Source organism: Lithobates pipiens, unplaced genomic scaffold (assembly GCF_037356315.1).
Source record: "Lithobates pipiens isolate NorthernLeopardFrog02 unplaced genomic scaffold, aLitPip1_a1.2 Scaffold_28, whole genome shotgun sequence".
In the NCBI taxonomy this organism is placed as follows: Eukaryota; Metazoa; Chordata; class Amphibia; order Anura; family Ranidae; genus Lithobates; species Lithobates pipiens.
The window spans coordinates 73367977-73394288 of NW_027507789.1; the positions used below are offsets into that span (position 1 = coordinate 73367977).

Sequence of the window (26312 nt, forward strand, 5' to 3'; positions counted from 1 at the left end):
AGTAAATAAATGATCACTGCAATCAGTGACACTGTGACTGGGGAGGGGGGGCGGGGGGCGACCGGGGGGTGATTTGTGTGCCTATGTGTACCTACATGTCAGTGTAGTGTTTGGTGCACTTACTATGTGTTCTCCTCGCAGTCCGGTCAAAAAGACCGCCCCGAGGAGAATGACATCACTTCCTCCCTGCCTGTGTTTACACTACACAGGCGGGGGAAGCTTCTCATTCGCCAGGAGCGATCAAGAGGGGATGGCCAGAAACCAACGGTCATCCCCTCATCCCAGATCGCTCCTGAAGCGAAACGGACCGCCGCAGCCAGCGGGAGGGGGTCCGATTGGACCCCCCCACCCGCTGGAAGGCAAGCACGTACATGTACGTGCTTGTGCCTGTCGGTGCCATTGTGCCGACGTACATTACATGCGGTGGTCCTTAAGTGGTTAAAAAAAAATGGCTACATAAAAAATTTGCGGTGTAAACTTGGTGGACCACTTGTTCTTTTTTGCCGTCACTCTTTTATGTTTCTATGTATGAAGCAGAATGTGGAACTTATATCTTTTTATAAAATTAATTGGAAAGCCCCTTTAGACTCTAGGCGCGCTGGACACACCCAAACAAATGTCATCATTGTACACATGAGGTGTGTAGTACCTCCAGTCCTTATGGCAGCACCCCCTTGTCCAAGTACATGGCAGTTGAGCTCTGATTAATCACAGCTGCATTGCTGAGTACACAGAGAAGGTCCCGGGAGCAGGAGCTGTAAAAGAAAAAAAAAGTCTGCCAATGTTTATCAACAACATTGCTCAGCTGCAAATACAGAAAGATACAATGTAACATTCTTTCATTTTGTAACTTTCTGTCTATTCATCTACAGATCAAAGTGATGAATTTCAATCTGCAGATAAAGTCGTTTAAAGAGGAGGTTCGCCCGACCTTGCAAAAATTAAAAGCCAGCAGCTACACATACTGCAGCTGCTGACTTTTAACCACTTCAATACTGGGCACTTAAATACCTTCCTGCCCAGACCAATTTTGAGCTTTCAGCGATGTCGCACTTTGAATGACAATTGCGCAGTAATGCTACACTGTACCCAAATTAAATTTTTACAATTTTTTCCCCACAAATAGAGCTTTCTTTTGGTGGTATTTGATCACCTCTACAGATTTTATTTTTTGCTAAACAAATAAAAAAAGATCGAAAATGTTGAAAAAAATGTTTTTTTTGTTTCAGTTTCAAAATTTTGTAAATAAGTACGTTTTCTCCTTCACTGATGGGCACCGATGAAGTGGCACCGATAGGTGGCAACGATAGGTGGCACTGATGGGCGACACGGATGGACACTGATAGCTGGCATGGATAGGCGGCATGATTGGGCATGGATGGGCACTGATAGGTGGCACGGATGGGCACTGATAAGCGACATTGCATTGTTTTGTACTGATGGATGCCAATCAGTGCCAAACAATGCTTGCCAATCAGTGATGCCCATTGTGGGCACTGATTGGCATCCATTGTGGGCACTGACTGGCATCCCTGGTGGTCTAGGGTGGCATACCTGGTGCTGGGCATCCCTGGTGGTGTCCCTGGTGGTCCAGTATGGGCATCCTCGGGGGGGGGGGGTGCTGTGCTGATAATCGATCAGCATAGAACCCCCCCCCCGTCAGAGGAGCAGCCGATCGGCTCTCCTCTACTCGCGTCTGTCAGAAGCGAGTGAGCAAAAGCCGATCACCTTCCTATTTACACTGTGATCAGCCGTGATTCTACACGGCTGATCAAGTGGTAAAGAGTCTCCGTTGGAGACTCTTTACCGAGATCGTAGTTGCGGGGTGTTGGGGACGCAGCGGGGGCGCGCAGCGGCTCATAATCCTGAGGACGTCCTATGACGTCCGGTCAGGATTTTGAAACCACTTTGCAGCCGTCATTTGACTATTGGCGGGCGGCAAGTGGTTAATAATAGGACACTTACCTGTCCTGGAGTCCAGAAATATCGCACCGAAGCTGATATTTCCGTCAGCTGTCGGGTGCTGCACCCACCATTGCAGGTGAGAGAACCCCGGCAGTGTAGCATTATGGCTTCACGCAGGGTCCCTACTGACAGGTATCTGCTCCCCCCAAAAGGTGCCAAATATGGCACCAGAGGGAGAAATGAGCGGCGGTTCCACTTGTGGGTGGAACTCTGCTTTAAAGCAAGGAAAATCTGACATGTAAAAAAAGTTTTTTTTTTTCTTTTAATTTAAAAAAACAAACAAAAAAGAGAAAGCTTTCCTCTGTTTAACCCCTTATTAACCCTTAGTTTACTTTGATCAGCACTAATTAAGTCCTTATTCTCTGTCTACATTCAGTTATAATTTTTCTGGTGATTTCAATTTTTTTTTCTATTTTATTAACTAATATTTAAACTTTTTCCCTGTTTTTTGTTTCCTTTGTTCAACAATATTTTTACACTTTTTACATATATTTACACGTATCACACTGAAAAAAGCGCAAAATTGAAAACCTACTTTTCTTCCTTTGTAAATAACTTTGTAATGCTTTGTACCAAAGTCATAATGTTTGTGTTTTAAACAGGAGAAATTGCAGAATAAAACTGTCTAATTATTGCAAAAATAAATAATTGTTGCAGGACAATAGTTACAATGTCCTTAGAAAAACAACATATATATTACGTTGTTAACCACTTCAGCCCCGGACCATTTTGCTGGCCAAAGACCAGACCACTTTTTGCGATTCGACACTGCGTCGCTTTAACTGACAATTGTGCGGTCATGCGACGTGGCTCCCAAACAAAATTGATGTCATTTTTTTCCCACAAATAGAGCTTTCTTTTGGTGGTATTTGATCACCCCTACGGTTTTTATTTTTTGCGCTATAAAAAAAAAATAGATCGACAATTTAGAAAAAAACGCATTATTTTTTACTTTTTGTTATAATAAATATCCCCCAAAAATATATAAAAAAAATAATTTTTCCCTCAGTTTAGGCCGATACGTATTCTACATATTTTTAGTAAAAAAAAATCGCAATAAGCGATTATTGATTGGTTTGCGCAAAAGTTATAGTGTTTACAAAATAGGGGATGGTTTTATGGCATTTTTATTAATATTTTTTTTTTACTAGTAATGGCGGCGATCAGCGATATTTATTGTGACTGTGACATTATGGTGGACACATCAGACATTTTTGACACATTTTTGGGACCATTGTCATTTATACAGCAATCACTGCTATACAAATGCAGTGATTTCTGTGTAAATGACACTGGCAGTGAAGGGGTTAACCAGTGGGTGGCAGTGTGGGGGTTAAGTGTTCCTAGGGGTGTATCACTAACTGTTGAGGGCTGGGCTTTCATTTAGTGAACACTGATCTCTGCTCCAATCACATGGAGCAGAGATGAGCATCACTTGTTGCTAGGCAGAATGGGGAGATGCTGTTTACAACGGCATCTCTCCATTCAGCCGCCCTGCAAGCCGATCACGGGGGGTCCCGACCAGCATGCAAGCGTGCCGCCGCCGGCGCGCTCGCGATGCCAGGGCGGCATTAAAGATTGGACGTACCTGTACACCAGTATGCCTGCCCGTGCCATTCTGCCGATGTACATCGGCGTGCGCTGGTCGGGAACTGGTTAAGTAATGGTAAAATTATCACAGAATAAACAGACTTATAGCAGAAATTTGGAAATTGCTCTGGTCTATAAGGGGTAAACAGGTGTGAAAGCTGAAGTGGTTAAGATGTATAGTGAATGCATGTGAAACTTTTCTCTTTTATTGATTGAATTGGAAAAACCCCTTTTAAGGTTAAATTGAATAATATTCTAGATACTTTCTCAAGCAGCATCCTTTTCAACATTCTTTGTCAGCTTCTTGCTTTGACTTGGCTTCTACCAGGCTTGTAATATTACCTGTATTGTCTTCTTTTTTATTTTATGTTTGTAACTTTCAGGAAATAAGAAAATCTGTAAAAGCCATCTTCCCAGTGATCTGATTTTTACTGCAATATCGGCTGTGTTTCCAGACAGAGGCTTTCCAGAGGAAGTTAAGGAGAGGTACGTATAATGGAGTTATATTGTATGCAAACATCTCTGAGCTTAAGTACCGTATATACTCGAGTATAAGCCGAGATTTTCAGCCTCTTTTTTTGAGGCTGAAAGTGCCCCCCTCGGCTTATACTCGAGTCATCGCCGTCTGACTGCTCGATCAGCGTATCGAGCAGACAGACGGCGTACATACTACAATTCGAAAGCCGCGCCTCCGCCTCCGCCTGTGATAGGCGGAACACTGAATTTCCCAGCAGCCTGTGTTCCGCCTATCACGGACATCGTCTCATCCTCGTCCGTAGTACGAGGATGAGACGATGTCCGTGATAGGCGGAACACAGGCTGCTGGGAAATTCAGTGTTCCGCCTATCACAGGCGGAGGCGGAGGCGCGGCTTTCGAATTGTAGTATGTCCGCCGAGGCGCCGACGAAGAGCGGCGATCCTGGCAAGGCACGGGACGGAGGCAAGGCAAGGCACGGCACGGGACGGGACGGAGGCAAGGCACGACACGGGACGGAGGCAAGGAGGCAAGGCACGGGACGGAGGCAAGGAGGCAAGGCACGGCACGGGACGGAGGCAAGGAGGCAAGGCACGGGACGGAGGCTCGGGACACAGGCTCGGGACACAGGTAGGCTGGACACACACACACACACACACACACACACACACACACACACACACACACACACACACACACACGGACACACACACACACACACACACACGGACACACACACACAGGGATGGATGGATGGATGGAGACACACACACACAGGGATGGATGGATGGATGGAGACACACACACACAGGGATGGATGGATGGATGGAGACACACACACACAGGGATGGATGGATGGATGGACACACACACACACAGGGATGGATGGATGGATGGACACACACACACACAGGGATGGACGGACACACAGGGATGGACGGACACACAGGGACGGACACACACACAGGGATGGACAGGCATGTCTCACCCTCGGCTTATACACGAGTCAATAAGTTTGCCAGTTTTTTTGGGGGTAAATTGGGGGCCTCGGCTTATATTCGGGTCGGCCTATACTCGAGTATATACGGTAAATTTTGTGATAAGCTCTGGTCACTTTCTCATTAGATTAAAATGGTAGCCAGAAAAACCAGAGAGAGTGAATCATCTCCCCAACAGGGAAAACAATAAAAACTTGATAGAGGTTTTAACACTTCAATATTCTATACAAAACTTAAAAAGGATAATAATGTTATAAACACACTTTATACTAGGCCCAGTAGATTATTTAACAATGCATAACACATATATAGGAGATCTAAACCCAAGGGCAAAAGTGCAATATATTGCAACATACATACACATAGGTGTGGCGACTGCATTTGTTTTCAGTTTTCAGGCTAAAAACATTTTCAGCAAGTACAGTACATACTTGTTGTTTTTGTCAGAAATGCAGTGTTCCGTCAATTGAGCAGAATTCACAATGCTATCTTTCTTGCAAGTTTTTGTTTGTAAACTTCCAATTCTCACATATCCATGTAATAGAGATGAAGAGAGGATGTTTTGTTGTCCAAATCAGAAGTCGTAGATTGAGTGGAGGAGTGAGCGTACCCACACTAGAAAAGAATGTTATTGTCAGGATTACTATGTGTAAATAAAGGACAAAAAGGCAAAAAAAATTATGCAGCCACCTCATCTAAGGACCGTTAAGGTACAAAGAATTTATAAATAGTTATACGCTATACTCTACACTAGTATGTGTTTTTACTGTCATATTCTTGCTCGTACAAGATACTTTAACCGATTGCCGACCAGCCATTGTCATTATACTGCGGCAGGTCGGCACGATGCCGTAAGCTGTCGTAGCTATGCGTCGGCTCCTTTAAGCGGGATAGCAGGCATGTGCACTCCTGCACTGTGGGGGTGCCGATACTCGTGGCCGATGGTCGCGATGACTGACAGCCGTGAGCAATCGCAGAACAGGGACGCGTGTGTAAACACACAAATCCCTGTTCTGTTCTGTGAGGAGAGACAGATCGTGAGTTGCTAATAGCTAGGAATCGCGATTTGTCATTTCCTCTAAGTCTGTCCCCTCCCCCTACAGTTAGAAACACACACAGGGTGTTACCCCCTTACATTTTTACAGTAATCAGTGCATTTTTATAGCACTTATCACTGTAAATCCCATTGGTCCCAAAAAAATGTGTCCAATGTGTCTGCCATAATGTCACAGTCCCGATAAAAATCACAGATCACTGCCATTTCTAGAAAAAAATAAAAATAATGATAAAAATGCTATAACTCTATCCCCTATTTTGTATAACTTTTGTGCAAACCAATCAATACATGCTTATTGCGATTTACTTAAAATATGTAGAAGAATACATATTGGCCTAAACTGAGAAAAAATTATTTATTATAACAAAAAGTACAAAATATTGTGTTTTTTTTTTTTTTTTTTTTTCAAAATTGTTGCTCTTTTTTTTTTATAGTGCAAAAAATAAAAACCGCAGAGATGATCAAATACCACCAAAAGAAAGCTCTATTTGTGGGAAAAAAGGACGTCAATTATTAGTTAAATCGGCACAGTGCCGAAAATCGCAAAGGAGGCATGGCAGTAATGTCACGCAGTCCACTTTATTCAGAGAATGCTTTTCATTCATTCAGAAAATGCAGAGCATTCTCTAAATGGTGCTCATGTTAGGCAGCCAACCTCCTGTGTTCACAATGCATCAGGCCAGCACTCAGCATGGAACCTGAAAGAAAGTGGAGATCACTCCCCTACGCATGTCAACACAGGGTCATGCTTCCTCTGTTTGTTTCCTCATGTTTCTTCTGTTTCCTCAAAGTATTCTATTGTTAAAAATGGTATGTCCCTGGACCACAGAGGGAGTAGAAATCTGTGTTTGGCCATTGATGTCCAATCACTGCCATCATCTGCTTTTTGACAGATAATAGTCATAGTAAGGTTCCAAAATGATATTATTTTATATACAGAGTCTATGATGCAAGTTGTGCTAGAACAGCAGAGAGATAGGTCCCTATATAGATAGCAGTTGTTCAATCCAAAGTTACATTTCAGACAAGACAAATGTACCTTTGTACCATTGCCATATAGTTGGTGTATCTATATATTCCCTTTACAGGCAATTTGTGAAGAATTTTAAAGTAGATTGAACTAAAGAGGGGTAATGGGTGAAATCAGTATGCATGCTCCATTAACCAAAGCTTTAGCTTTGTGCCATACCATAACATCTATTTTAAGAGGGGGAGGCACCTGTTTGTGAAGGGGAAGTCAAAATATGTGATTAACCACTTCAGCTCCGGACAGTATTACCCCGTTCTTGACCAGAGCACTTTTTGCAATTTGGCACTGCGCAATTTAACTGGTAATTGTGCAGCCATGCAACTCTGTACCCAAACAAAGTTTGCATCCTTTTTTCTCCACAAATAGAGCTTTCTTTTGGTGGCATTTGATGACCAGTGGGACTTTTATTTTTTTACAATATAAACGAAAAAAGACCAAAAACTTTGAAAAAAAAACCCGGAAAATTGTATACTTACCTTTCCGTAATTTTCCTTTCATGGCAGCATACACTCTGGGTGGTGACTCCACCCCCACAACCTGATAGGACCCATAGCTATAAGATGAAGATACGCCCCCCGCCCCGGTATTCTCTGTATATATGATTTACCTTTGTGGGTGGGATATTGTATGCTGCCATGAAGATGCGACAGGAAAGGTATGTATACAGTTTTCCAGTTTCCTATCGCATCATGGCAGCATACACTCTGGGGATTAACTCGCAGACTGGGTGGGAGATGCAAAGGTAAACGTTTATTAGCAAGGTATAGAAGAGTTGGCTTGAATAATGGACTTTCCAAATTCTACTGTTGGTAGCCGAGCTGAGTCCACCTTGTAGTGAGAGATAAAGGTGTTCCTGGAGGACCAGGTGGCCGCTCTGCAGATGGTTTCCGCCGAGACCCTACAATACGCTGCCCAGGAGGTGGTCACTGCTCTGGTGGAATGAGCCCTCAAGTCTTCAGGAATTTGCAGCTCACTCAGCAAGTAGGCCTTTTAAATGGTCTTCACCAACCAGGAGGCAATGGTTCGGGCCGACGCTGCTTGACCTCTCCTAAGGCCGTAGGGAATGATGAAGAGGCTCTACGATCTTCTAAAGGATTCGGACACGGAAAGATATTTTAGGATGTTGCCCTTTACATCCAGAGGATGAGGGTCGCCCTGGTCTGTGTTAAGAGCTGGCACGTTGATTTCCTGGTTGAAGTGAAAAGAGGATGCCACCTTCGGGATAAAGCGATCTGAGGGATGATCAGATAGGCTCCTTAATCAGTAATGCTTGCATCTCTGAAACTCTCTTCGCTGACGTTATTGCGACCAGGAAGGCGACTTTTAGTGTCAGGTGCCAGAGGGAGATGTTTTCCAGCGGAAAAAAGGGTTCTTTGGATAGTACCTCTAAGATGACCGATAGGTCCCATGTCGGAAAGGAAGCCTTCCTAGGTGGTCTTAGTTTAAGAGAGGCCTTCTGAAATTGCATAACAAGGGGATCATGAGCCCATTTAACCCCTGTCAGGGCGGATAGAGCTGACACCTGAACTTTCAGAGTACTAGAGCTAAGACCTTTGTCTAAGCCTGACTGCAGGAACTCTAGGATCAGAGGAGCCAAAAGGGAGGACAGATCCTGGCCAAGGTCCTGAGAGAAGGCAACAAACTTTTCCCAGACCCTGTGGTAGGTGCAGTTGGTGGTAGGTTTTCTGGCCTGGAGCAGGGTATCAATTACCTTCTGGGAGAAGCCCTGACCTAGATACCTAGCCCTCTCAGCCTCCAAGCCATCAAGTGCAGCCTCCCCGGATCTGGATGTAGTAGCTGGCCCTGGGAGAGCAAGTCGGCTGACAGGGTAAGAGCTAGAGGGTCTGCCGTGCTCAGTTGTAGAAGGGTGGTGAACCATGACCTCCTGGGCCAAAAAGGAATCACCGCTATCACCAATGCTGTTGATCTTGAGCCTTAAGAGAAATCTCGCTATCAGGGGAGTCAGAGGGAAGATATACCCGAGATGGAAGTTCCAGGGATGCTGGAGGCAAACTGTCCCCTCCGCTGAGTGAAAGGGAAACCTAGACAAGAACCTTCGGCACTTCGAGTTTGCCGGAGTCGCAGCAAGGTCTATGTCTGGTTGACCCCAGGTCTGGCAGATGAGGGAGAAGGCTTGAGGGCTCAGGGACCACTCGTCGTTGGAGGCGAACTCCCTGCTGAGCGTGTCGGCTAAGATGTTCTCGACACCCGGGATGTAAGCTGCCCTCAGGTCTGACAGGTTCAACTGTGCCCATTCCATCACAGGGAGAACTTCCTGCATCATGGAGGGACTCTTGCCCCCCCCCCCCTGTCTGTTTATGTAGGCGACAGCAACCTTGTTGTCCATCCTTAAGAGGACCTGCTTCCCCCTTAAAAGGGAACATGAAGGCCAGGAGAGCCTGGAGGGCCGCCCTCATCTCCAGCACGTTTGATACCGAGTCCTGTACATCGAAAGGCCAATGGCCCTGTGCTGCATGGGACTGGTAGTGCGCTACCCATCCTTCTAGACTGGCGTCCGTGGTCACTACCTCCTGAGGAGGGAGGACTATATGTTTGCAATTGTTTAAGTTGTGGGGACAATCCACCAGCCCAATGACCGCCTAACTGTCTCCGAGATCCGGATCATCTGGGTCATGGATGAACCATCCCATTGATGTAGGAAGGAGTTCTGCAGAGGTCTGGTGTGCCACTGAGCCCAACGGACCATAGAAATGGTCACTGATAGGGAGCCTAGAAGGCTGAGGCATACTCTGGCCAATAGGGATCTTGCTAAAATGGCCTTCTTCACCTTCCGGATCAACAGGGAAGACTTCTCCGGAGGCAGCTGCATTCAACCGGGTATCTAGTTGGGCTCTTAAGAAGATCATTCTCTGGGTGGGCTGAGTCTGGCTCTTCCCCCAGTTTATCAGCCATCTCAGATTCTGCAGAGTGGAGACAAGAATCTTCCGGTATTGTAACAGCGACTCCCGGATGTCTGAGAGGAGGAGAATATCGTCCAGATAATGGTGGACTCACAGCCCCCTCTCTTTCAGATGCGCGATGACGGGAAGAAGGACCTTTGTAAAGGTCCTGGGAGCTGTAGAAATTCCAAACGGAAGACTTCGGAACTGGAAGTGTCTGGTTCAGCGAAAAACGGAGGAACTTTTGGAGTTCTGAATGGATAGGGATATGGAGGTAGGCGTCCTGTAGATCTATGGAGAGCATCCAGTCCCCCAGATTTATGGCCTGGAGGATAGACTGTAGGCTCTCCATTTTGAATGCTTCTACCTGGATAGAGCGGTTTACGTTTAGATCCAGGACCGGACATAGGTCCCCTGATTTCTTTTTTACTAGAAATAGAGGGGAATAGAACCCCCGACCTCTTTGGGATAGGGGCACCTCGGTAATTGCTTCCTTTTCTAGCAGATCCTGAACGTATCGGGTCAAGGCTAACCTCTTTTGCCGTGATGACGGGAGGTTTGTTGGGCAAAAATGGTCCCCCGGGGGAAGTCACCTGAATGACCATCTGTGCCCGACGCGAACGGTGGTTAACGCTTATTGTTTCCCCCCAGACCAGCGTGAACTTTGAGAGTCTGGCCCCCACCACTGCTGGCTGGGCGGACGCACCTTCAACAGGACTTCTGGTCAGTAGATGCTGGGGTCCTGGGCTTCTGGAAAGTCAGGAAGGACGTTTGAGGGGCCTTCCAGTTCCTTCTGTACTCCCTACCAGGCCTGTAGGACTTGGCATCCCTGTACCTGTCCGGGAGGTTACGCTTAAAGGGAGGAGGCCTCTGAAGCTTTGGCTTTCTATCCGAGGGGATAAGCCCTGATTTTCCGGCAGTGACCTTAGAAATAGCAGAGTCCAATTTTGCGCCGAAAAGGTTCTCGCCATCATACGGGATGCGGCACCAATTGGACTTGGAAGCAGGATCTGCCGCCCAGGTTTTGAGCCAGAGAGCCCGTCTGGCCATTACCGAGGACAATATAGCCCTGGATGCGGACTTAATAGCATCCACAGATGCCTCTGCCACAAAATCCCCTGCAAGGCTTAGTTCGTGCAGGGCCCTTACTATCTGGTCCTAATCAGCGCCTTGGATACAAGCTTTTCTGTGCTTGCTGACCAACTGGCAATAGCCTTACCCACAGCTGCAAGAACCACTGCTGGCCTGCATACGCCTCCTGCTGCTAAGTAAGCTCTTTTGAGATCAGTATCGATCTTCCTATCCAGGACATCCTTGAATGACACAGCGTCCTCGATAGGGAGCGTAACGTGTCTGGCCACACGCATGAGGGATGCATCCACCACTGGCGGGGACACGAGAGATTTAATTTTAGCCTCCTTTAGAGGATATAGTTTGGCAAGCCGATTGTTAAGACTTGCTTTCTTCTCGGGTCTCTGCCACTCGTCTCTGATAAGTTCCTCCAACTCATCAATGAAGGGGAAGGCTTCGGGTTCTCGCATCAGGTTCGCGAAATATTTTCTCCTTTTGGGTTGGGCCTCCTGTGGTTCCTCCCAGCTAATGGCCCCCTTCACTGACCTCACAAAAGGCTCTATTAGGGAGAAGTCAAAGCCCGCTGAAGCCTCTAGTTCTTCCTCATCTGAAGGAGAATCATGCTCTCTGGAAGTACTTGGGGGAGCCAGCGAAGCACCCCGTGGAGATAACTCCGTGTCGGGAACGACACGTGGGGCAGAAGACTCTGTGAGCTCTCTGTGTTCTTGCCCTTTCTCTCTGGTGGCTTCTTCAAAGCACTGGCGGCATGCCAAAATATCTGGAACGTCTATGGCCCCGCATACCCAGCAAGTATTTTCATAAGGATGGGAGTGACATGCTGGTGAATGGCGCCTCCGGTCAGGGGATCTTCTTCGGCGGGAATGGCTGCGCCTTGAACAAGACCTGGAGCGACTCCTTCTGCGACTCCCTTTCCCTGAGCGACTTCCTCCACCCGAATGGCTCCGCCTATGGCCAGAGCGGCTTCTTCTATGCGAGGAATCTCTGCGAGATGATCTTGTGGACCTGATGGGGCTAACCATTTAGGTAGCGCTAGTGCATCCTGCTCTCTTTTTCGATCTTCTCTACTTACCAAAGTCCTCCCCTCTTACCTATTATGCTGGTGGTGATCTACTGGAGCAGTGGTCTCCATGGATAGGGAAACAGAGGAAGCCTGAAGACACAGGTAACGCAAAAAGGGTAAGGAAGATAAAGCCATAACAGAAACAAGAGGGGAATAGAGAGAAGAAAAATACAGGGGAGATACTTACCAAACAGAGAGGCAACACTGGGGTAGAAAAAAACAGAAATGCAGCAGTCATGAAATTCAGCTGAGCACAAAAAACAGGCAAAAAAAGACATCTGCGTTAAAAAAGGCATCTTCCCCTTTTAAAATTGGAGCTGGGGTCATGTCCCGCCCGCACATGCTCAGTAGTGCCATGTGGCCGCCGGCGCCATCTTGGAAAAGGGATTTTTAAAACGTACATGTAAGACCGCTGCGCAAATACGGTGTGAAAAAAAGTATTTCAATGACCGCCATTTTATTCTCTAGGGTGTTAGAAAAAAAACAATATAAAATGTTTGGGGGTTCCAAGTAATTTTCTAGCAAAAAAACATGTAAACTCCAAATCTGAAAAAGAGGCCTGGTCCTTAAGTGGTTAAAGACCAATTTTTTTATTATATGCCTTCAGCCTGTTTAAGGCTTACTTCCAATGGCTATAGAGGCAATGCTCTGTTTGCAGAGAAAAAGTATTCATACCCCTGAGATCACAAGAGTGGGGTTCCTTCCATTTAGCTTCCTTTAGAGGCTGTACCAGTAAGGACTTCCACCCAGGAGAGGCTAGGACCTGGCTGGGGCGTAGTGGTAAGAGGGTGATGATCCGTGCGGTCCCAACAGGTGAGGAAAAATAAGAGAATACCGGGGTGGGGCGTATCTTCATCTTATAGCTATGTGGTTCTATCAGGTTGTGGGGGCAGAGTCACAACCCAGAGTGTATGCTGCCATGATGCGACAGGAAAGATATTTTCTACTTTGTTATATAAAAAAAAATCCAATAAACTCAATTTTTTCATACATTTAGGCCAAAATGTATTCAGCCACATGTCATGTCTTTGGTAAAGATTTCAATAAGTGTATATTTATTGGTTTGCGCAAAAGTTATAGCGTCTACAAACTATGATATATTTACTGGAATTTATGCAGCTTTTAGTTTGACTGCCTCATTTCTTGAGGTGCTAAAATGGCAGGGCAGTACAAAACCTCCCAAATTACCCCTTTTTGGAAAGTAGACACCCCCAAGGAATTTACTGAGAGGCATGTTGAGCCCATTGAATATTTCATTTTTTTGTCACAAGTGTTTGAAAAATGACAAACATTTTTTACACAAAGTTGTCACTGAAATTATATATTGCTCACACATGCCATGGGTATATGTGAAATTACACCCCAAAACACATATTCTGCTGCTTCTCCTGAGTATGGGGATACCACATGTGAGACTTTTTGGCAGTCTAGCTGCGTACAGGACCCTGAAAACCAATCGCCGCCTTCAGGTTTTCTAAGGGTGCAAATTGTTGATTTCACTCCTCACTACCTATTAGTTTCGGAGGCCAGGAAATGGCAAGATAGCACAACCTCCCCCCCCCCCCCCCACCCCAAATGACCCTTTTTTGGAATGTAGACACCCCAAGGTATTTGCTAAGAAGCATGGTGAGTATTTTGCAGATCTCATTTGTTTTTGAAAATTAAGATAAGGAAAATGTACAGTATCTCACAAAAATGAGTACACCCCTCACATTTTTGCAAATATTTTATTATAACTTTTCATGTGACAACACTGAAGAAATAACACTTTGCTACATTGTAAAGTAGTGAGTGTACAACTTGTATAACAGTGTAAATTTGCTGTCCCCTCAAAATTACTCAACACACAGCCATTGATGTCTAACCCGCTGGCAACAAAAGTGAATACACTTCTAAGTGAAAATGTCCAAATTGGGCCCAATTAGCCATTTTCCCTCCCCGGTGTTATATGACACTTTAGTGTTACAAGGTCTCAGGTGTGTATGGGGAGCAGGTGTGTTAAATTTGGTGTTCTCACTCTTACAGTTCAACATGGCACCTCCTGGCAAAGAACCATCTGAGGATCTTAACAAAAAAAAAAAAAAGGTTGCTCTACATAAAGATGACCTAGGCTATAAGTAGATTGCCAAGACCCTGAAACTGAGCTGCAGCACGGTGACCATACAGTGGTTTAACAGGACAGGTTCCACTCAGAACAGGTCTCACCATGATCGACCAAAGAAGTTCAGTGTACGTACTCAGTGTCATATCCAGAGGTTGTCCTTGGGAAATAGGCACATGAGTGCTGCCAAAATTGCTGCAGAGGTTGACGGAGTGGGGGGTTCAGCCTGTTAGTGCTTAGACCATACGTCAAACACTGCATCAAATTGGTCTGCATGACTGTTGTCCCAGAAGGAAGCCTCTTCTAGAGATGATGCACAAGAAAGCCCACAGTTTGCTGAATTCAAGCAGACTAAGGACATGGATTACTGGAACCATGTCCTGTGGTATGATGAGACCAAGATGAACTTATTTGGTTCAGATGGTGTCAAGCATGTGTGGCGGCAACCAGGTGAGGAGTACAAAGACAAGTGTGTCTTGACTACAGCCAAGCATAGTGGTGGAAGTGTCATGGTGTGGAGCTGCATGACCTAAACCCTATTGCATTTCTGTGGGACATCCTCAAACTGAAGGTGGAGGAGTGCAAGGTCTCTGACATCCACCAGCTCTGTGATGTCGCCATGGAGGAGTGGAAGAGGACTCCAGTGGCAACCTGTGAAGCTCTGGTGAACTCTATGCTCAAGAGGGTTAAGGCAGTGCTGGAAAATAATGGTGGCCACATAAAATATTGACACTTTGGGCCCAGTTTGGACATTTTTTTTGCCAGTGGTTTAGACATTAATGGCTGTGTAGAGAGGTAGTAATGTGAATTGGTGACAAAATCAAGACAAGCATCCCTGAAATAACAATATAGGTACAAGGACTTTTTCGGTACTGAGTTATTTAGAACACAAATAGTTGAAGAGAAATGTTATTTTATCAATACAAAGTAGAAAACAGATAAAAATGTACTTAATATACATACGTTAAAAACAATACAGCTTGTTGGAAAATTCAATGCGTTATTGGGAGTATCTTATCGTAATAGTGGTGACAGCAGTATAATTATCTCGACCTGTTTCGCCACCTTGGGCTTCCTCAGGGGATATAATTTGTAACATGGTAAGCGTCACTAAATATAGAGCAAAAAACAAAACACATCATGATTTTAACAGGTGAAATGTAATCATTTTAAATTTTATACAAATATAACCTTGCCCACCATGCTCAAAAGATCACCAGTCGCCCAACTCGAACTCCCAAAGACTCCAGACACAAGCCGACGCCAATGCGGCAAGCCCCAAGGGGCACACAAAGAGCGGTCAGAGGAGGTCCAAATGGACCAAGCTATAGGGATTGATAAAGCTACAATTGATTGATTTCTCAACTAGCCACAAAGATGGTGAGTAACCAAAAATGACAATCCAACTGAATAACCGCTGATTTATTGGAGAAACAAAAAGGGAACCAGTGGTATACTTAATACACAAGCTGTTAATATTGAGATAAATCAAGGGTGCAGATATGCAGCTGTTGAAAAAACATGGAGAAAAAAATTAATAAAATAGAATGAATTGGGAACATACTAAGATAGAGCTTGATTACATTTTTTACTGGGCAAACTATGGTTAAGTTGCTGGAAATGTGAATGAAGGGATAACTGAAACAATATAGATTGCAAATTTTATAAAAAAAAGTCAAAAAGTATTTTAAGGATATAATCACTGAATATCTGTGAGTCAAAAACGAAAAAACACCACAGAAAACTGCTGCAGAACACCTGTTTCCAAACATTAGAGGAGATAGAACAGATGGTAATCAGAATAGTTTAATGGAGAAACAAAGCCATTATCCATTTAATATAAGGGAAATATAGAAACGTTGGAATGCATTTAAATATGTTTGAAGATAGCTTGGAAACAAAGTTTTTACCTGAGATCGATGACTGATCTTTTTATGTAGACATGCCACTCGGCTGGTGTCTGACGTCACCGGCCCAGCACCGATGCACAGGGGCCACTGTGCATGCACAAAGCACCAAAAACTACACTAACAACAATGCATTGTGGCCCAGCGAGAGACAGCACAACGCAGCGAGAGCTGACATGACCCATTCAGTGGGCGTACGTCTATTTGACTCCCTCCAGAGACCGCAGAACACAAGGAACTGAAAAACGAATGATTAGTGAAGGAATATATAGAAAGAGAGGCACATCTGTGTTACAATGAGGGGAGCCAACATGTACAGCAGCCGCCCACATCCGAGACACCAGGAGTCAGCAGATGAGGGATAAAAACGAAAAGTTGAGCATGAAGGGCAAGGAATACCAAAAATGATTAATTCTAATAAATAAAACATAATATAATATACCAATGATAAATCAATGTTTTTGCTATACATTATTAACCTAAAAATATATTCTGAATTCAGTTTTTTACAAGCTTATAAGTACTGATTAGAAATATGGATAAACATATATACCATAGCAGTCAACATTGTAATGATAGAATTAAACAATCGCTACATATGAAAAGAAAAATCTAAATCAATCGGTGCTACATACATGAGGGAGATTGAAAAAAAAGCACTAGACAGGGGGAAGGTAGGAAAAAGGGAAAGTGGAGTGAAAGGGAAAATGAAAATTGGAGAGAAGGGAAATATGGACAAGTGAAACAAATACACATAAATGACACCAGCAGAAATTGCATGAGATTTATTTGTCAGTCCCCAATTTGAGTAATAAAAATGGCTTGAAACTGACCGTTTCATTCAAGACTGGATAAGTTGTGGCATTGAGATTGTATATCCATTCAGTTTCCATCTGTAGCAGCATTTGATCTACGCTGCCACCTCTGATAGTCAAGAGTATATGATCAAGGGCCATGAATCGGATTATATTTGGGCCAAAACATGATATAGGCCAACATGCCGACTCACGGCAGTCTCCATTTGTCTTTTTAAAATAGGGGATACATGGTCCCTAATTCTTTTGAAAAAGGGGCATTTAGTTTTCCCTCAAGCATCCACACAGACATTGCATAAGGTACACCACTCAAATGGTCTGGCAGGAGTATAGTTGTCCATTTGGAAGGACAATTTCATTGCCGTTGTGGATATATCTACATACGTTGCAGTTACCACAGGACTAGGTGCCTGTTCTATGTAGGTTTGAGTTAAATTTCCTAGAATTGTGATTACTATGTACTAGGCGATCTTTAATTTAAGTTTTTCTTCTATATGTGATGTCAGGACAGATTTTAATATGTTTATTGATTGCGGGGTCTGCAGTTAAGAGCGGCCAAAACTTCGTAAGGATGCCTCTAATTTTTTTATGTTGTTTACAATAGGAAGTTCCTAACAGGTTGCACATGTTTTTGGTAGAGTAAATGTCAGGACTGGGCTAAACCCTTCCTTCTCTGAGCTGGCCGCTCAGCTGTCGGCTAATTGCCAGCTCATATCTCTCCACAGTGAAACACCTGTAATATCCTGCTAGTCAGTTCTGCCTACTTAAGCTGTCCAGCCCAGATAATCTCTGCCCTACGCCTTGGTCACATTTCTAGAGGCCTGTGTTCCTGTTAAAGACTTGTTTGGCTGACATTCCTTCTGGCTCCAGATTCTGCTTGCTGTTCTACTACACTCCTCTCTGGCTTCCTGATGTTTAGGCTTGTCTGACTATCCGTTCCGGTTCCCGAACTCTGGCTTTGTGTTGAAGTGAGATTTAACTGTATTTCTGTCTCAGGCCATGAATTCAGAAAATGCAGTCAATCCACTTGTTGGTAATATTTTTTCCAGATTGGATGAGCAGGATCAGTGCATGGATCTGTTTCCCATGGTGTTACAAACGCTCCTGAGTCAAACAGCTCACCTGGAATCTCCCACTCTGGTTGCTCTGGTACAACCTGTGTTGCAGGCCGTCCCTGCTGCTGCTTCAGTCTGTGTGCAGGCACCCCCCTCAAGTATTACCTCTATAGGAGGTATGTCTGATTCCGCTCTGCTTCCCCAGCGATTTGGGGGCGATCCAATCCAATGCAGAGGGTTTCTCAACCGGGTTGTGATATACTTTGAGATGCTGCCCCAGGCATTTCCCATGGATAGACACAAAGTAGGTTTCATGATATCTTTGCTTTCTGATAGAGCCTCGGCCTAGGTTCCCTCTATGGGAGAGGCAAAAACCTGTTGTCTTGAGTTACCCTGAGTTTTTGGCTTCCTTTAAAAGGGTATTTGACATTCCTGCACGCTCCGCTTCTGCTGCCAAGTGCTTCATGTCCATCAGAGTACGAGAACTGTTGCCAATTGCACCATTGAATTCCATACTCTGCCAGCCGAGGTTGCTTGGAACAATGAGACCCTCGTGGCTGCTTTTTCCCATGGTCTCCTGGATACCATCAACAATAAGATAGCAGTTCGAGATATACCCACTGAGATGGAGAAGTTGATCACGTTTGCCATCTTCATTGACTCCAGACCCGGAGAAAGACTCCCTTTATAAGGAGCACTTGCAGAAGCCCCCTGTACATTTCTCCCTGAACTTTGCAGTCCCACCCTTGCCTCCCTCAGCTCCCATGCCTCCTGGTACCGAGTCGGTCAGTGAAGATGAACCCATGCACTTGGGCTTCCCGTGTCTCTGTGGATGAGAGAACCCTTAGGAGGAGGGAGAGATTGTGCCTTTATTGTGGCCAGGCAGGTTACTTTTTGAAGTCTTGTCCTACACGTCCATGGAACCCCCAAACGTTGATATCCTGTCATGGACAGACCTTAGGTGGCATTGTTTCATCCCCAGTTATCCAGAAGGATAAGCCCCTGGTTTTGTTTACCCTTTCTTGGGCTGAGTCATCCGTCGAGATACAATCTTTAATCAACTCTGGGGCTGCAGGCCTGTTCATTGATGATACCTTTGTATCAAAGCACTCTATTCCGCTGCACCTGCGTGACACTCCACTTGCCATTGAGGCTCTTGACGGGAGACCTCTACAGCCTGCCTATGTGACTCATGAGCCTGTTCCATTGTCCATGGCCGTAGGGGCTCCTTACCATGAGATAATCCAATTCCAAGTTATTTCCTCATCTAAGTTTCTGCTGGTTATTGGTTATTCTTGGTTACAGATGAACAAACCCTCATTTGATTGGCTCTGTGTTAAGGTTCTCTCCTGATCGCCACAATGCAGTAAGACATACCTTCCAGAAGGTAGCCAAGGTCCTGTGCACTTCTTCTATCTCCTGCCGGAGGAATACCACGATTTTAGCGATGTCTTTGACAAATGTCAAGCCGTAGTGTCAGGGAATAAGCAGCAGGAGAAGGACTTTAAGACCCAGCATCTCTGGCAGGAGAAGGGCTTTAGGACCCAGTATCTCCACCAGCAGGTCACATGGGCATATATAAGGAAGTCTGCTAGTGTCTGCAGTTGCTGGTTTGTCTGCAGCTCACCCTGTGTTCCTGTGCCCTGTATTATCTGCTGATCTGATCTCCTGTGTACCGACCTGGCTTGTTTTGACCTGTTCTTCGCAATCCTCTGGCTTGACCCTGACTACTTCCTGCCTGCTCCCAGAATCTGATCCCGGCCTGGCTATTGGACTCTGCTTATCCTGCTCCCTGTACTAAGACGCAGCTGACCTTAGGTCATTCTGATCCTGGACTGTCTCTCTGTGAATGACCCCTGATCTGGCTCCTGGCTTCGCTATTCAGTTATTCCACTGGACTTCCAAGCACGCCTGTCTCCAGCATCCCGGCACCTGTGCTTCTGTGAGAACCACACCTGCTGTTCCACCTTCAGTGGTGTGCTGCGCTCAGCCGCAAGGGGAGCCCTCCCAGCATCTCGGCCTCCTACCAAGTTATTGACAGGTAATTTTGCCTCCACACCGGTTGTATGATTGCGCAATTGACCTTTAACCTTGTGCCATACCTCCTTGTGGCCGGGTTTACCCTCTGTCGGTCTTTGTGAAGAGGAAAAGTGGTGAACTGAGACCTTGTATTGATTATAGGGGTCTCGGTTGTTTCACGATTAAGAAAGCCTATCCGATTACGTTGATTACGGAGTTATTTGATCGCCTCAAGTAGCAACAGTTTTCACAAAGCTTGATTTTAGAGGGGCATACAATCTTGTGAGGATTAAGGAGGGCGACGAGTGGAAAAATGCGTTTAATACCAAAACAGGCCATTATGAGTACCTCGTAATGCCTTTTGGCATTTGTAACACCCCGGCAGTTTTCCAGGAATTCATTAATGATGTACTCCGATATTGCAGTTGCGTGGTGGTTTATCTCAACGTTATCCTCCTATTTTCCAAGTCCCTGGAGAGCCACCACACAGATGTCTGTCATCTGCTTAAGAAACTAAGAGAGAACAATCTCTGGTGTAAATTGGAGAAGTGCAAATTCCATCATGAACAGGTTAAATTCATGGTTTATGTTCTATCCACTGCTGTTTTTTTTCGATGGACCCAGAGAAACTTTCAGCAGTCCTAGAGTGGCCCCGACCTGTGGGTTTACGTCCTCTGCAGCTTTTGGTTGGCTTTGCCAACTATTATCTTAAGTTTTATTCGTAACTTCTCGTCTCTGGTCAAGCCCCTGACTGATATGACCAGAAAGGACGGTAACCCACAGTGTTGGTCTCCGGAGTCCATTAAGGCCTTTGAGAGTCTCAAGGCTACCTTTGTTTCTGCTCCTGTGTTGGCACATCCTGATCCTACGTAACCTTTTATCCTTGAGGTTGATACTTCTGGGACTGGAGTTGGCGCCCATCTGTCTCAACGTCCTACCTCTGAGAGCACTATGCATCCTTGTGGCAATTTTTTCAAAAAATTGTCACCTGTGGAGTGCAGTTATGAGATTTGTGACAGAGAGCTGTTAGTGATCATTTTAGCCCTGAAAGAATGGAGACATCACCTCAAAGGTGCCACTGTGCCGGTTCTCATTCTTATTGACCATAAGAATCTCACATTCTTGTCGGAGGCTAAACGCCTCTCTCCCAGAAGGGCGCGATGGGCTCTTTTCTTGTCTAGTTTCAATTACATTGTCTCATTCTTATCCGGTACTAATAATGTAAGGCCTGACGCTTTGTCACGACAATTTTCCTCCACTTCCAAAATGGAGTCTGTTCCGGTTCCTGTGATTCCTCCTGACCATATTCTGGCTATGGTTTGCACCTTTGGGTGACAAAATTCTTGCTGCTCAGCTTCATGTTCCTCCTAAAAAACATTATGACCGCTACTTTGTCCCAGTGTTTCTCCGTACTGCCGTGCTCCAGACTTCCCATTCTCCCAGGGCTGCTGGCCACCCTTGGAAGAATCAACTCGCCTTTCATGGGGCCTCCTACAACCCATACCTAATGGCTAGAGGCCCTGGACCCACCTGTCTATGGATTTCATTGGGTAGTTACCCAACTCCCAGGGCAAAACAGTTATCCTTATAGTGGTTGACCGGTTCTCAAAAATGTTTCATTGTATTCCACTTAAGAAGTTGCCCACTTCTAAGGAATTGGCTTCCATTTTTGCTTGGGAGATCTTTCGCTAACAAGGTGATTATCTCGGACAGGGGTAGTCAGTTTGTGTACTGGTTTTGATGAGCCTTTTATTTTTAGTTGCGAATTCTGCTTGCTTTCTTCTCAGCGTATCACCTACAGTCTATTCTTCGCAGGATTCACCCAGTGGCTTGCACATTAGACCTTCCTTCTAATATGCGTATCACTAATGTATTTCATGTCTCCTTATTAAAACCTTTGGTCTGCAACCACTTTACCACCTCGGTGCCTCATCCTCACCCTGTGCAGGTTGAGAACAATGAGGAGTATGAAGTCCATTGTTGACTCCCATAGGTTCCGTGGGGCATATGTTCCGTGGGGCATAGGTTCCTATGACAGTGGGTGCCCCCTGCACTCACATGTCAGCCATCCACACATGGTGTTGGGGGCGGAGCCTCCTGGGGCCTTCCGGGGTTAAATTGGAGGTCAGGCATGGCTTGAATTTCATTTCACTCTTCACTGAGGACACACACAGCTGTGGAGATTGCTTGCTGTGTCTCATTACTTTTATACTTAGGATATTCACCTTACTCAGGTACTTAATATATTCACCTTTTTGATACTTACTTTATTTAGGCACACTTGCATATCTTACACATTGTTTATCTTATGAGCACTTATTCTCATTTATTTTTTTATTTTTTTGGATATTGTTGATTCCTCCACACAAGTCCATCTTTCTCCTTTCTCTTTTCTTATCTTGTCACCTGCTAGTATCCCCTTGCTATCCTATGTTTTCCATCATCTCCATGTCCCTACCATCCTTGATCCAGGCCTTACTTAGCTATACATATCTTTATGCCTATACTCATTGATTTTACTTTGGCTCAGGCCTTTCATTCATGTATGCATACATATCTTTATACCAATATCTATTGATTTTACTCTACTACTTTAGATGCCTGACAAACATACTTATGTTCACAGCCTATACTTTTTATCGACCAACGAGGACTCTAGGGATACATCACTACACCTTTGCCATGCCTGCTCTCCATTTGGCCCTGGGTGGGGTCCCATTTGATTCTGCCCCCTCAGCTCCCTGGGGAGGCATCTGCTGCCGCCGTCTCGAGGCCGCACACCTGGAGCCATGGCTAAGCTCAGTGGTAAGTATGAGGGGGCCTACAACCCCCTCCTACCCTGTGCCTTTATAACTAAATACTGTGCTATATTGCCAAACATATATATTTTTGTTCATCCTAGGTACATTGTTACACACATCCACCCCTGAAGAGCGAGCTGGATCTCACGAAACTAGTCGGGTAGTATGATGCCCGTGTACCATGTACTACTTCTACATTTATGTACCAATACTCCTTGTTTATGTATTTTTTTAAATTGGCAACCGTTGGTGTTATTTATCCGTGTAAACAATTGTATTTGAATAAACCATATACTATATTTACTACTATTATGTTTACTGGCGGAAACAGTACCCACTTAATTTAACCACTTGCAGACCGGACCATTTTGCTGGTCAAAGACCAGACCACTTTTTGCGATTCGGCACTGTGTCGCTTTAACTGACAATTGCGCGGTCGTGCGACGTGGCTCCCAAACAAAATTGACGTCCTTTTTTTCCCACAAATAGAGCTTTCTTTTGGTGGTATTTGATCACCCCTGCGGTTTTAATTTTTTGCGCTATAAACAAAAATAGAGCGACAATTTTGAAAAAAACGCATTATTTTTTACTTTTTGTTATAATAAATATCCCCCAAAAATATAATAAAAAACGTTTTTTTCCCTCAGTTTAGGCCGATACGTATTCTTCTACATATTTTTGGTAAAAAAAAATCACAATAAGCGATTATTGATTGGTTTGCGCAAAAGTTATAGCGTTTACAAAATAGGGATAGTTTTATAGCATTTTTATTAATAATTTTTTATTATTTTTTTTTTACTAGTAATGGCGGCGATCAGCGATTTTTATTGTGACTACGACATTGTGGGGGACCCATCGGACATTTTTTACACATTTTTGGGACCATTGTCATTTATACAGTAATCACTGCTGTATAAATGCAGTGATTCCTGTGTAAATGACACTGGCAGTGAAAGGGTTAACCACTGGGTGGCAGTGTAGGGGTTAAGTGTTCCTAGGGGTGTGTTACTAACTGTGGGGGGATTGGGCTTTCATTTAGTGAACACTGATCTCTGCTCCAATCACATGGAGCAGAGATCAGCGTTGCTAGGCAGAATGGAGAAATGTTGTTTACACAGCATTTCATCCATTCGGCCGCTCCGTGAGACGATCGCGGGGATACCCGCGGCGATCGAGTCCGCGGGTCCCGCGACCGGACTCACGGGGGTCCCGACCAGCGCGGGAGCGCGCCGGCGGCGGCGCGCTCCCGATGGCAGGGCGGCATTGAATATTGGACGTACCTGTACGCCAATATGCCTGCCCGTGCCATTCTGTCGACGTACATCGTCGTGCGCTGGTCGGGAAGTGGTTAAAGTCCCAGGCGAATCCTTTGCTGTTTTTTAAATAACAGATGGATGGTCAATTCAATCCCAGATGATCACAATCAAAATCAGAGACTATCAAAATGGATAGGATTTTAGTCAGCTAATCCATAAAAGAGGAAAAAAGGAGAAAATGTGCAAACATGCATAAAGCGCATTCAATCGATATCTTCAGTGAATAATCTCCAATGTGGGATCTTTGTGTATACCACACAGTGCTGTCTACACTCTTACCTCCAAACAGATGGTATATGGCTTTAAGGTTAATGCAACTGGGGGGCCTCCCAAGGTTCAATGATGGTGAATGGTGCCTCTCCTAGTCCTGTGTTCCAAGTGCTGGCTCCCAGTTTATCAGCATGGATGTTCACACACAGCCGGTAAATGTAGGGGATGAAACATGCTGCGCTGATCACTTTTTATATAAATTAGCTGTTATGAGTGCACTGTATACACTTTAGATCTAGCTGCAATTTTTAGATATATTATTGTTCATTTAATAGATTCACTTTGATAGTGCGAGGGACTACACTTTATACTAATTTGAGTATGCTGACTTCTGCTATACGCAAAAGCCTCTGCATTGTCACACTTTTATTCTCTTCCTTCTTGCCATGCCGTTTTGGGTACAAAGAGACCTGATAAACTTAAAATGATATTCCCTGTTCATGAACAAATAGAATAGGCAATTTATGATGATTGGGTCAAACCAGAGAAAATGTTCACTCCTCCAAAACTGATTGTCGAACTTTATCCAATGGAAAAAGCGTTCGCTAATAAGATGTATATTGTAGTAGTTGATCCTGCCATCTTAAAAAAAAAACACCCCACTGTACCAATTAAACACACCCCTTCATTCAAAGATTCTAGTGATAGGAAGTTTATAACACTCTTAAAGCGGTTTTGTACAGAAAATTGCAAGTTCATCTTATTCAAATGGCTTTGGAACATAGATGCAGTTATGACCATTGAAATAAAATAATATGCAGTATTTACCTTTTATTTTTAATGTTTATGCCGACTTCCGGGCTCTCCTCCCGTGGGAGTAGGCGTGTTTATCGGCTTCGCAATGGTCCCTGGGAACTTTTTTAGCTATTTCCCAGGAATCCGTGGGGGACACAGTCATGCCGAAATCTCGTGAGATTTCAGAAGGAGGACGCCGGTCACGTGACGAGGGCGTGTCTGAAATTGCCATTTTGAAAGTGGGCAGGCATCTCTATCTGCCATTACCACTATAGCACACGAGGCAAGAGGAAGGAAAACAAAGAGGACACTCAATGAGCATGTGCGAGATGGAGCGGTGGATGCTGGGAGCTCAGCGTCATCGCATCCAGGAAGTAAATGCCTGTGGGCTTCAAACGCCCACAGTGAAAATGGAAACCGCCGGACTGCTTTTTTTAAAGTTTCCTTAGCGATGAAATCGTCACGCCGGGGGTTAAAAAGATGCCGATCGTGACTGCAAAGACACCGTAGGAATCGTCCACCAGTGACACAGGTAAAAAAAAAAAAACGGCAGCGGAATCCCGCTTTAAAGGCTCTCTTTACACTTGCTGGCCCAGCTCTGCAACCAGCTTTGGCTGCAACTTCCTTCTGTCAAACAGCAGCTATCTGGATTAGGATAATGGACAACCAACACAATCCTGTATTTCAGGAGCATGCATTAACTGAGCAATTATGGTAGTAACTTTTTTTGCTCTTTTGTGTGGTTACCTTAGAACAAGTAGTGAAACATGATTAGAATGGCTCTATTTCTCTATTTACATACACAGAATGTTGTGGTTCAAAGCCTAAACAGCTGAAGCTACCTGTAAATGACACCACACATGAATACCCGGTGAAGAAGGATTTTCTTTGGTGAGGCACTTTACAGAACCTTGTGGTATGCCACTAGTGACTGGTCTCTGTTTTAAGTGAACCCCATTTACAACCACAATCTGGCATCTACTCTTTAGCCAACTAATGTATCCAATGGACCACCCAAGGGTTAAGTCCTAGTTTGTACACCTTATTTTAGATTATGTGAAACTGTCTCAAATGCCTTGCTGAAATCAAGATATGCTATGTCCACAGCACCACCCTGTTTCAAAAC

General features: G+C 44.7%; 1 protein-coding gene across 2 annotated transcripts in view; it reads left to right on the top strand.

The window, feature by feature from the left end:
- LOC143935487 (histone-lysine N-methyltransferase EZH1-like) overlaps window positions 1-26312 on the top strand; it is a 598044-nt gene that overhangs the window by 271564 nt on the left and 300168 nt on the right. For both annotated transcript variants that reach the window (XM_077459407.1, XM_077459408.1), the window contains exon 9: window positions 3939-4041. In XM_077459407.1, coding sequence (XP_077315533.1) covers window positions 3939-4041 — 103 coding nt within the window. The remainder of the gene's footprint in view (window positions 1-3938; window positions 4042-26312) is intronic.